This window comes from Populus euphratica, unplaced genomic scaffold, assembly GCF_000495115.2.
Source record: "Populus euphratica unplaced genomic scaffold, PopEup_1.0 scaffold329.1, whole genome shotgun sequence".
Classification (NCBI taxonomy): Eukaryota; Viridiplantae; Streptophyta; class Magnoliopsida; order Malpighiales; family Salicaceae; genus Populus; species Populus euphratica.
In genome coordinates this window covers 129,830-143,269 of record NW_011500009.1, presented here as the reverse complement: position 1 = coordinate 143,269, position 13,440 = coordinate 129,830, and the positions used below count along the sequence as shown (strand labels likewise).

The window sequence follows — 13,440 nt, the reverse complement described above, 5'->3', positions numbered from 1 at the left end:
GTTGTTATTTTTTATTTTAATTTTAATTTTTGCGTAGCCCCATTTTGTGAGTGAAATACTATCGTTTTTAGCGTGCATTTCGTGAAATATTATAACAACAAAGTTGACATGATCATCGGTATTAATAAGAATTAATACTGATGATGGCTGTGTGATAATGAAAATTAATCGTAGCTCTTGGTGGGATTAATAAACATAAGAATTAAAATCATTTTGGTGCGCTAAGAGATAATTTTTCTTGAGTCCTGAGGATGATGGATGATCTCCATTCGAGTGAGTGCAGAAAAGCTGGCTTCTAGCATTGAAAAAACATAAAAATATTTAAAGAAGACAATGGTATTCGAGATTTTTATTCTGTGTGGATTATGACATAAAGAGCAGCAGCAGATAAAATAGGTTTAATTTCCATGTGAATGGCATATTTGGCTGGGGACTTGAACAATTGCCGACGGCCGTGGAAGGTGCAGCAACTTGCTCTATATTCTAATGATCAAGATGCTAAACCTCGTATCGTCAGCAACAAAATCAAGTTGCTAGATGTGATAATGCACATGATTCTGTCCTAAAAATTAAACATAGAGATGCATTCACATGGTACATGGTACATCCCATACATGCTTATCTGGATTTATTTTTTTCTTAAGCGTGATAAAAAAAATAAAAAAATAAGAGGGTGGTTTTAAGTTAAAGTGAGAGATACTACTTGGGTACGAGCTAATTATTCGATATTAACTAGATTTAACTGTTTTTTTTTTAATTTTTTCAGTTGAAAATTTAATAAAAAAAAAGTTTGGTTTAATTTGAACTAATGCTCTTAAAACCACTATTCATTAACCAGCTTATTTACGGGGAAAACGTGGGGCCAGGAAACCAAGAAAGAGACAGACAACATGGGAGGAGTTAGAGGGTAGAGAGAGAGTATGCAGACACCAACGTAAGGAAAAGGATCTCAATGGGTTTTGGGTCCATTATTATTGTCCACAATACAAATTTCCATGAGCTCAGACTTTTTCAACAGGGAGGAAGAAGCATAGAATACCAATAACGTGAAGAATTGCTGCCCTGTCAAGCTGCAACTTGATTTTGAAAACTCGACAGTCTTTTAAGAGATTCAAGCAACTTGCAAGATTGTTTGATTTTCTTTCCCTCTCTCTGTTTTCTTTCCTTAAAAAAACAGAGATGGAGTGCAACTTGATCGCAGACGGGCTTCTTGCAGCAAGTTGGCAAGTGGGGGGGGCGGGTCTGGTCTGCTTTTAATGTTCTCGTGTAATATTATTTGTCTGCTTTTGAATGGCTTTACGCCTACCCCTCTCTCTCTGCCTTGCTTCTCGCTGATTGGATGATCCGTTGAGAAAACTTGGCCTGTTAAAGTCTGTCCACTCATTCACTTGACTTTTCCGTAAGTGCTTCACCACGAAATAACCCTCGCATCACCAGCAGTGAGTTCCCTTCCTTTATTTTTATTGAGTCTGCGGTCAGCGTCAAAAAAAAAAAAGCTGTCGGGAGATTTGAATGAACGCACGTATTTTTTTCATAATAGTTATTTCATCTGCATTCCATCGTTCTTTTAACGTTTTTTTTTTTTATATTAAAACTTTTAAATGGAAGTTGAGAAGTCTATTCATTTATTTAATTATATAAATAATAATAAAAACGAACAAATACATGAAGTGAATTAAATAAAAAAATATCATGTAAAATTGCAATTATTATAAAATTAAAAAAATAACCACTATTTAAAAAAATCTAAATAAACAATCTAAAAAAAAGAGAAAATGAGTATTAATTTAAATATAAATTAAAAAAATATTTTATAAAAATACATATTAAATAGAAGTATCAATAAAAAAATTAAAAAAATAATAGCTCACACACTAATAGACCTAGCAAGTCATGCCGCATGAGAAGGCTCTTATTTTTTTATTTAGTCATGGGGTGAATCACAAGTTATCCTTATATCTCTATTGGAGAATAAGAACTCATTGTTTTTTATCTAAAATATATTCTTGATCTAAAATACTTATAAAACATTATAAACATCTTAATAAATTTATATATTGCTTCAAACAATCTAATAATTCATTTAAAACCTAAAATTAACCTAAAAATAAATAAAAATTATCAAGCTCAAAAATTTATTTAAAATCTAAAAATAAATAAAAATTATCAAGCTCAAATCTATTATATCTAGAAAAATAAAGAGCAAAGAATACCTAGAATAAATTCCTTTCATCGAATGGAACTTATTTACACCAAAATTAATCTTTTTAGTAGTGAAAATTGATATTAATTGACTCTCTCTCTCTCCATTAAGTAAAAATAAAGAAAATGAGGTTGTAGATCAAAATTCAATTTTAAGAAAAATCTAGGGAGCAAAAGTTATATCTAAAAATTAGGAGGATCAAAGTGATTTTTTTTACTCAATTTCAAAATTGTCACCTACATTCTTTGTCTTTTTCATTATAATTCCCTTTCTTTTCAATCTTGCATTTGATCAACAAAATCAACAAATTTAAAGCAGTTAGGCTACAATTTGATCTCAAAAAACAAATTTGAAGCAATTAGGCTTTAATTAGGTCATAAAACTTTATTTTTATCATTTTAGTCTCTTGAAATCAAAAGAAAAACATTTCAATCTCTTCAAATTAAGAGAGAAGAGGAGTCCTTAGTTTTTAAATTGATTAAAGAGAGTTTTATGGTTGGAAATGGGGTTATGAAGGTTTTTAAGATGATTTTCTGGATTTTTCAGTTGAAACAATTGGGAGTTTGAGTTTCAGATCTAAATAACTCCACTTCAATTTTTCAACCAATAGAAATCTCTAATGGTTATTGCAAAAATGACACGCTGTTTATCAAAATGAAAAACATGTTATCCATGACTTGAAAAAGGGTGTCGAATATGATTTTGATAAAGAAAAGCGTGCAGGTTACGTGTTTTTGAAAATACGGTAATAATTATTTTTAAATAATTTTTTATTTTAAAAAAATTATTTTTAATATTATCACATTAAAATGATTCAAAATATATAAATTATATTAAATTTTAATAAAAATAAAAAAATAAAAAAAAAATAAATTTTTTAAAAACATAATTTTCCAAACAATCTTTTATACTGTATAAGTTTTTAAAAAAAAAAACAAAAAAGCTAGGCACAAGCGGATTGGTACTTTTGCCCTTCATATTTCTCTTAATTATTTATATTTTATAATACTATTTTAAAAAAATAAAATTATTATAATAATACTTAAAAAAACCTTCTTATTATTACATCATTTTCAAACGATCAGAGCAGTGATATTTTCAATTACTTTGTAAAAAACTTTTGTATACATATAATATGAGTACTTAAAAAAAATCTCATGAATATTCAATAAGAATGATACTTTTTTAATGTAAATTCTAATGTAATTTTGTTTTAAAATTATCACCACATGATTTTCTTTACATATTTCTTGATTGATATTTATTGGGAAAAGTAACCCCATAAAAGTATGGTTTGAATCAAATTGCAATGGACTGTCAAATTTTTAAAAATTTTACTTTGCAACTTTGATCATCATAAATTTTTGAAAAACAAAAAAGCAAAAACTAAAATCCTGCCGTATATATTATGCTTTTGTAATTTTTGTGGTGTGTTGAGAATAAAATGGTGTTTTCTTCTTAAATAATTGCTAGAAGTGGCATTAATATAATTGTTGGAAGTGGGAGTAACGATTCTTCTACCGTTGTTAATGTTTTTCAATCAGCCAAAAAAAAATGATATAATATGAATTGGTTAACTTAATAAGTTTAAAAATAATTTAAATAATATTATTTGATTAAAAAAATTTAAGAATATATATTTTTATATTAAAACGATAATATTTCATATTAATTTAAATTAAGTTGAGTCATACTGTAAAATCTATAACTTGAATTATAAAATTATAATAACTTTGTATAAAAAAATTTAAATAAATTTTTATTTAATTTAATATTAAAAAATAAAATTAAAAAAATTAATTTGAGTTAATTTACAAAGTTAATAATCCAACTTATAAAATTAAAATAATCTCATAAAAAATTAAAATAAATTATAAAATTTGATACATAAAAAAATTAATTAATAAAAAATAATCTAATAAAATAACTCAAATCTATTTAAAATAATTTATAAAATTTATAACTTAGATGATTTAGATAATATTTTTCTACTCTCTCATGGTAGAGGTTTCTTCACGAGCAGCTCTGGCTCTCCACAGTTCCACCACACCCCCAGCAATTGTCTGCCGACGAGAAAACAACTTCTAGATCATAAAGAAGTATTTTAAACTGAAAATACTACTCCGATCAGGAGCATATTGCCTCCAGAGGTTCCCTGAGCTTTCAAAATCACAACGTCCATGGTATCCGCAAAACAGCGGCCTAAATTACAAAGCTAATCATGAATTTCAGACAATGTAGCAATCATGATACATGGATTTCAGCCTTTTAAGCATGTGCGGGTAAAGAAAAGCTCGGCTCTGAACAAAAAAAAAAAAAAAAGGGCTCTGAACAAAAAAAAAAAAGGGTTCAGGCGACCGACCCCAACGATGTAGTAATCAAGACAAAAGGCACATTCACCAGCCACGAGTGAAACATTAGGTTTGCCGATGAAATTCCTCATGCAACTTCCAATTTGGTGTGGACTGGACTCATAGATTAAGACCCGTACGCTGCCTTAACATAAATCAGAACTATGCTAATTATATACATAAAAAAGTTGAGGGCAAAAACGTTGAACACTTTAACTCGGTTTGCTATTTATTATCATTATAGAATGACATTTTTATCCTTCCTTGAAAAACTAATGTGAGTAGAAATCCTCTCTTTCTTTTATTAATTTTTTTTTTCTGATTTTATAGTTTGTCATTATTTTTTTAAAATGACTTTATATTTTTTTTAATTTTTTATTATATTATCCCGATTTCACTCTACATTAAGTTAATTCGAATCTTGTTTTTTTGTTTTTTATTTAATTATTTATTTTCAAAAGGTTTTTTTTCCAAGTTATTTTAAAAATAAAAAGTTTATTGGTTTACTATTTTGAAAAAAAATTATTTAATTAAAATAAAACTAATTTATAGTTCAGCACTTTAACTCGGTTTGCTATTTATTATCATTATAAAATGACATTTTTATCCTTCCTTGAAAAGCTAATGTGAGTAGAAATCCTCTCTTTCTTTTATTATTTTTTTTCTGATTTTATAGTTTGTTATTATTTTTTTAAATGACTTTGTAGTTTTTTATATATGGTTGTCTCGATATTATAAGCCATGATTTATCCTAGTTATATATTTATTACACTACTTCAAATTACTCGATATTAGTTTTTTTTTATTTTTTAATCTAATTATTTACTTTCGAAAGGTTTTTTTTCCAAGTTATTTTAAAAATAAAAAGTTTATTGGTTTATTATTTTGGAAAAAAAATTATTTGATTAAAATAAAACTAATTTATTAAACCCACTCGATTTAGATTATAACCTGAAATGTTTATTTTATTTATTTATTTGAAATGTATCTATGATATCTAAATATTGAATTGATAATTATGATCATATTTCTTAAGAGAGACCGTCGAAGGCCTAGTTCCACGAAAGCCCATGTACTGTAATCTTAAGAGAAGAAGAAGACTCCCCATTTGTGGATGGGCAAATCTCGAACAGTCATAGCTATTAAACGAAACCTTCTTTTTTTTTTTTTCTAAAGAGAGGAATAGAAAAGGAGAATTATCAAGGGTGAAGAATTGCTTCTTAATGCGCACGCCATTCTAAGAAGAATTGATAATTATGATCATATGTCTTCTCTTTTATTAAATGCATTTTTAATTGAATTGTTCATAAATTAGCATAGGAAATTTGCGATAATTTTTGCTCGAATGAAATTTTGGATGTACTAATCAATTGGCTTGTAGATCATATGGGAGATTCTAAGTTTTTTAAATATATATTATCTTCGAGGAAAAATTATTTAAATCAAAATCTTTTAATAAAAAAGGCATCCCTCCAATTTAATTAAAAAAAAAATGTTTTGGTAATACAAAAACAACACACTACTCACGCTTTTTCATGGGAATTTTTTTATAATCCTTTTTCCAAAGGCATGCGGAGCAAAGACAGTGAATAAGATTTTAAAAAATATATATAGAAAAGGCTGTAAAAAAAACTTACTAATATTATAAAAAAATGTCATAATCTCATAAAAATCAAAGTAAAAAAGTTTTTTAAAAATGTAATAAAACAACATCATAAATATATTTTAAATCATTTAAACTTAATGAATTTAAATTAAAAAGGAGAAACAATTTGAAGGCATTTACAAATAAAGCCTAGACGCTTGAGTTTAGCCAAAAAATGGTGAGTCATGAATGGGCTTGCAATCATGCTTATCAAGTGTGTGCATCGTCATAATAATTATCTTTTTAGATTAGGATCTCTTCGGTGATGGGAAAAAAACAAGAAATGTGGGAAGAAAAAGGATGCCTTTTTTGGATTGTTTGCTTCTTCTTCTTCTTTTTTTTTTTTGTTATTTTTTGGATTTAAAAAAATAAAAAAAAGGGGTTAAAATCAGGATATGATAATGCTATTTGTTTTTTTAGAAAGAACAAAAAGATGATGATGGGTTATGCATGATAGCACATGGCACGCCACCTTCTGCTATGATCATTTGCCACCTTAGGTGCCTAGCAAGGTGGGTTCAAACCTGTTTGCTATATATCAAAAAAAAAAAAAAAAACTCACATGTTGCAAATTTGTTTATAAACTAGATTGACAAGATGTTTATAGATAAGATGAACAAGTTTAAGTTCATAAAAAACCTAAAAATATCAAATATATAATCTAATAAAAATAGCTATAATTTTTAATCTGAATGTTAAATTAAATTGATTTTTTTTTAAAAAAACCTCACTTTCTATAAAATTAAAAATGTATTATTATTGAAGTTAGGTAACCTTCTAATAAGGCTTGAAAGTTAATGTTTAGAATTTCTTATATTTTTATAATTGATTTAGGGGTTTTTTCAAGTTGGATTAGAAATATTTTATTATTTTTTCATCTTTGTTTAGAAATTTTTACTGGTGTACAAATAGTCTAAAAGAATTGTAATAATATGTAATTTTTATTAGTGATTAGATTATTGAATTACAAATTTTTCATCAAATCTTATAGTTTATAGACTAAATAAATATGTTGTGAATACATTTATAAACCAAATAAACAAAACATTTATAAACAAGATAAATAAGGTCAAGCCCTCAATCTTTTTAAAAATGAAAACTAATCCATTTTAATAACTATTAGGGAGCTTTGATCTAGTTTTTTTTATTAGTTGAAGGGTTAAAATCACTACAATAAAACTCCTATTAATTAATGTAATTCATTGATATTAAAAATAACTTTTTTAGTGGTTAGATTATAGGTAATCAGCCCACCTCTATTTTATTAGAAGATTAGTTCCAGCTGAAACTTTGTTAGAAAATTCTAAAGACTCTAATTTCTATGAAGTTATAATTTCAATATCATCAAAGTCAGGAAACCATTCAAATACAACTTGAAAATTAGTGTTTGGGATTTGTTATATTTTTATAATTGATTTAGTGTTTTTTTTTTCTAGTTGAATTAGAATTTTATTATTATTTTTTCAGTTTTGTTTACAATTTTTTACTATTGTATAAACAACATAAAAGAGTTGTAAAATGTAATTTTTATTAGATGACCAGGTTATTGAATTATAGATTTTTCAAAAAAAACCTCATAGTTTTCTCTTTATTTCTCTATGATTTTGGATTTTAACCTTAGAGCTTGATAACCCAAGTTTTTATTCATGTGTATGTATTATGTCATCCTTTCAATAAACCTATTAATAACCTCAAATAAACCCTCGATTTATTTAAAAATAAAAATTAATCCATTCAAAAAGCTATTCGGGAGCTTTTATCTAGTGTTTTTATCAAATGAAAAGGTTAAAAAAACTACAATGAAACTCTTATTTGTTAATGTAACTTATTGATACCAAAAATAACTTTTTTAATGATTAGACTATAGGCAACCAACCCACCCCCACTTTTTTCCTTTATTTCCCAACAACTTTTTCTCCCCATTATTAAACTTTAAGATAGTAATATGAACAAAATAAAATTTTAAGTCAAAGTATAAAAACCTCAAGAAATAAAAGTTGAAAAAGAAAAAATAAAAAATTTAGGGACTAAAATTAAAAAAAATATGCCATGCACATTGAAATAAAACAAGGCAAAATATTTGTTTCAGTTTCACATATAATCCCTAAAGTTTTAATTGTTTTGAATTAATAGAATTAAAAATTATTTTGTTAAATTGAACATTAATTTGATGTCGTAACTTATTCTTGACGTTACAAGAATTTTATATCAAGCCAACCAAAATAAATCATCAAGCTCAATTTTAAATCGACTCAATATAAAATATTTAAATTGAAAAAAAAGTCAAATGATTGAAAAAATTTAAAGAACAAAAAAGAAAGAAAACATTGTGGATAACTATTGCAATCCTTCTTTTATGTGGTATTTTCATTAGTTTCTTTTTAATAATTCTTCCATCTCAAATTGTCTCTTGTGTTCATGATTTATAAAACATTAATTTTATGAAACTATAGTTTTTGCTAAAAAATAAAAATAAAAAGAAAGATTAAATTTAGCATAAAAAAGATCATGCACTTTGCTATTTTGAAGAGAGTGGAGCATGAAAACCAAGTGGAGAAAGAAAAAGAAAAAAATAATGGGTCACTGAAGCCATATCAAAATTCCTTCATTATCACATACCATGGTATAAAAAAGGCCCCACCAAGATAATTCTAATGCTACCAAAAAAGATCACCTCCAAAGTTGGGAAGAAGTGCACACTTCTTCATAGTACAACAACCTTCAAAATATATATTAATCATTTTTTTCTTCATTTAATTAAATTCTTAATTTGACACAGAAAAATATAGAACTTTTGTTTCAACTTTAAATTCAGCACCTCAAGTTTTAAGCGTTCTAAATTAATTAAATTAAATATTAATCAAACATCAAATTTTTTTCTTAGCATAGCAAAAAAATCCATTCAAGCCAACCAAAATAAATAATTAAGTTCAATTTTAAATTAATTCAATATAAAATGATAAATTAAAAAAAAACTAGAGTAATTAGAAAAATAAAATAAAAAAAATTATAGATTAGTATAATAATCCCCAATAGATTATATCTCGCCTCACATTAAAACCAATAAATGTTTTAATTTCTTTTTAATGAGAAGCGGCCGGCCAAGCCTGTCCTGCATCTTAACCGTTAGGTAGCAATTATACGCATGAAAGTATTTATGGAAGGTGTCTAATCAATTAAAAGGATTTGCTAGCATGTTCATGTTACTTAAGATATCAATCGGATGGTTAAGTTTTAATTTAACAATCAGATAAGAGACTGATACTTAACTAATCGATTGATCAATCAATATATAATTAAGTCTGTTAGAGAGGAAAACAACAAGAAACCCACCCGTGTCACTTTTATTTTTATCCGAACAAATTAACAATAATAATAATAAATAAATAAATATATAAATAAATAAAATAACTCAATAGCTGACCCCCACCTACAATGCATAATAGTGCAATATACTAACATGTAAAATAATCCTCCTCGTTATTTTTTTAATGTTTAATTTACATGAATGGAGGGTATTGCTAGATAATCAAGTCCACGGGATCAATAATTTAGGACCACCCATGTACCCTCCATATATATAACGTACCATATACATGAATAAATATTGATAAAAGAATTAATTTGAAGGTATTGAGGCAACTTCAAGGCGACGAATACAAGGATGTTGAGACATGAACCACCCTGACCTACTGCCTGTATATCCATTTTATTTGACCCACAGAACAACAACTCAGCTCTAACCACAAGGAATGGAGAAATATAACGCATGACAGCTTGGGTGATCTGTCAAGTTACAAATTAGTCCCTCAACATACATGTATTTACTTGCATGGACTCTTGCATTTTCCCCATATATATATATATATATATATATATATATATATATATATATATATATATATATATGAACAGAAAAAACTATTGATCTCTGCCGTTAACTACATCATGGGGGCCCATCTCCACGAAAAAATTAAAATATTGATGATGGTAGGTTTGACATGATATATTGAATAACCAGAAACTTCTAAAGAACATGGCCTCTTGACAAAAAAGAAAAGGGTATTAAATGCTTCAAGAAAGAAAAATAAATGAAGGGGTATTTTGGTAATCCTAGGGGTATCGCCCTTCTGCCTGTTGCTTTCAGCAAGCTACCTACAAATCGAAACCCACTTCTCCTAACCTTGGAAAACGAAGTCACGACGTGTGATCTTCAACAACTCCTGAAGAGCTACAAAAGGGAGAAAGAGAAGCCATAGGGAGACTCGGCAACAAAGCTGAAGATGGCAACGAAGCAGCTTATGGTTCCAGCGACATGGGGGATCAGAAGCAGCTTCCATTCCCTTATTGCACTTCTTGTCACATTCCTAGTCATTGCTTCCATCTATGTAACCCGAAATAGTGGTGTGCTCGTAGAAGATAGGACTAAGAGTAAGAGCTCCGGTGATTTTCCGTCAAGTTGCAATTTGTTCTCAGGAAAATGGGTTTTTGATAACAAATCTTACCCTCTGTACAAAGAGAAAGAATGCACCTTCATGTCTGATCAGTTGGCTTGTGAGAAGTTTGGGAGAAAGGACTTGAACTATCAGAACTGGAGGTGGCAACCACACCAGTGTGACCTTCCTAGGTATAAATTACTATATCTCTCTATCATCAACCTACAAATTAATCAAATGGCTAGTATATTACTCTTCTTTGCGGTGACTGATAAGATTCATTCAGCAGGCTGTGATGTTTGGCTATGGTTTTTGAGTTGTGTGCAATGTTTTTTTCTCTGTGTCATGTTAATAAGGTAGGTTCAATGCCACCGTATTGCTAGAAAGGCTAAGGAACAAGAGGCTTATGTTTGTAGGGGACTCGTTAAACAGAGGCCAATGGGTCTCAATGGTCTGTCTCGTGGACTCGGTGATCCCTCCAGGGCTCCAATCCATGCACCAGCACCGCAATGGTTCGCTGCACGTCTACAAAGCCACTGTAAGTAAAGGTTTATAATTATGTAAAATGTATGCTTTAACAAGAGTTGAGATGGCCGAGTTGGTCTAAGGCGCCAGATTAAGGTTCTGGTCCGAAAGGGCGTGGGTTCAAATCCCACTCTCAACAAGATCATTTTTACCTTTTTGTTCCCAATCAGTTTATGGGCCTGGGCTAAATTTAAAAAATCAGTCTTCGTGGGCTTGATCTGGACTTAAAACTTTTTTGTTTTGGGATTGGGCCCAGTTGAATTTTTTTTTAAAAAAAAAAAAACAAATAAAAATCTAAAGAGTTTGGTTTTATTATTTAGCGAGGTCTGGTTTAAATTTTTTTCTTAGAAGTGTTCTAAAATTTGGCTTGGCGTTTATCTACTGAGTGACTCGTTTATGTGGAGCTTGGCTTTTCTTTGAACTTGTTTTTTTTTGTATTATTACAATGATATTATTTTAAGTTTTTTTAAAAAAACTTTATAGCTTGGTTAACTCATCAACCTGTAAATTAACCCATCCTGATCCTGAGTATTATAATTATATTTATGAGATTTTGCAAATTTAGCTTATGTGATTGTTATTAATGTGATTCAGGAATATAATGCAACAATTGAGTTCTATTGGGCTCCTTTACTGGTGGAATCAAATTCTGATGATGCGGTATACCACCGAGTAGATGATCGGACTGTTAGAGTTCAAGGCATTGAAAAGCATGCGAGGCATTGGACTGATGCTGACATTCTTGTTTTTAATACCTATCTTTGGTGGAGAAGAGCCCAAATGACTGTCTTGTAAGAACATTTATCTCCTCTTTATAAAGTTCATCACAAGCAATGTTGTTTTAATTATATATAAAATAAAAAAACTAAAATAATGTTTTTTTTTTAAATGTCAATCTGATTTTTGATGATTATTGAATTAATTTCATGTTAATTTTTATTAAAAACCCATCTCAATTTAGAAACCAGATTTACTAGATGCTGGATTTATAATCGACTCAGAGGTTAGGTTTAATAATCTTAAACTTTAAATTAATTTTTTTACAAAATAAATTTAGATTGGTAACCGAGTTTGCTGAATCCTAGATTTATATATAATTAAATTGGATTGAGTTTATTAATTTTACTTGATAATCTAACTTGAAAATTTGATATCAGGTGGGGATCATTTGAAAGGCCAGATGGAATTTTCAAGAGAGTAGAGATGCCACGAGTTTATGAGATGGCTTTAAAGACATGGTCAGATTGGCTAGAGGTTCATGTAAACCGAACCAAGACACAAATGTTCTTCATCAGCATGTCACCAACTCATGAAAAGTATACTATAATTTTAACCTAATGTTCTCTTCTCTATTTCTCCTTGCCTCACCATATATTTCAAGATCAAGATTCACGTGTGTTTCAGGGCTTTAGAGTGGGGTGGCGATGAAGGGAAAAATTGTTACAACGAGACAGAACCAATCTTCAAAGAAGGATACAGAGGAGAGTCCTCCTGCCCAGATATCATGCGTGTGGTTGATAAGACTCTTGATGACTTGAAAACAAGAGGAATAAATGTACGAATGATTAACATTACACAGTTATCAGAATACAGAAAAGAAGGCCATCAATCGATATATAGAAAACAATGGGAGCCATTAAAGGAAGAACAAATATCAAAACCTAGTAGCTATGCAGACTGTATACATTGGTGTCTCCCTGGAGTTCCAGATGTGTGGAATGAACTTCTTTATGCTTACATTATTAATCCTTGAAATATCTAATGTAAATGTATCTTCAATGTATGAGGCTTTAAGTTTTAGTTCTTGTTCTCAAGAATTTCAAATGCAGAATTTGATCTTAAATCTGTCATTACACTAGTAGTTAATTTGTTTGGAACTGTGATAGTAGTTGATTTTTAAATTATTTTTTATTTTAAAATATATTAAAAAATATTTTTGATATTAGCACATCAAAATAATATGAAACATCAAAAAAATATTAATTTGAAGTAAATAAAAAATGAAAAAATTCAAGTTTTTTCAAAAACACTTCTAAAATATAATGCCAAACACACTCGAGTATATTTATTTAAAAAATACACTATGAAAAATATAAAATACATGCTTTTTATGACATGCGTTTGACACGACCAAAAGATTAATATCTTCTTCCAAGTACACAACAAGACCAGAATCGAACCATAGAGAGGGTAATTGTATAAATTATAGATAACAATAATACAATAACAACAATAACAACAACAATAGTAATAATAACAATAATAGTAGTAGTAATAATA

The 13,440-nt window shown here is 28.4% G+C and overlaps 1 protein-coding gene and 1 non-coding gene across 2 annotated transcripts; both read left to right on the top strand.

The window, feature by feature from the left end:
- The first annotated feature begins 10,378 nt into the window (after positions 1 to 10,378).
- TBL34 (TRICHOME BIREFRINGENCE-LIKE 34) lies at positions 10,379 to 13,006 on the top strand. Its single transcript, XM_011048510.1, has 5 exons — positions 10,379 to 10,826; positions 10,996 to 11,173; positions 11,755 to 11,951; positions 12,318 to 12,476; positions 12,565 to 13,006. The coding sequence occupies exons 1-5, from the start codon at positions 10,483 to 10,485 to the stop codon at positions 12,911 to 12,913; spliced, it is 1,227 nt and encodes a 408-aa protein (XP_011046812.1). The 5' UTR covers positions 10,379 to 10,482; the 3' UTR covers positions 12,914 to 13,006.
- TRNAL-AAG (transfer RNA leucine (anticodon AAG)) lies at positions 11,219 to 11,299 on the top strand. The gene has a single exon. It is a non-coding gene; the product is annotated as a tRNA-Leu (tRNA).
- Positions 13,007 to 13,440: the final 434 nt, after the last annotated feature.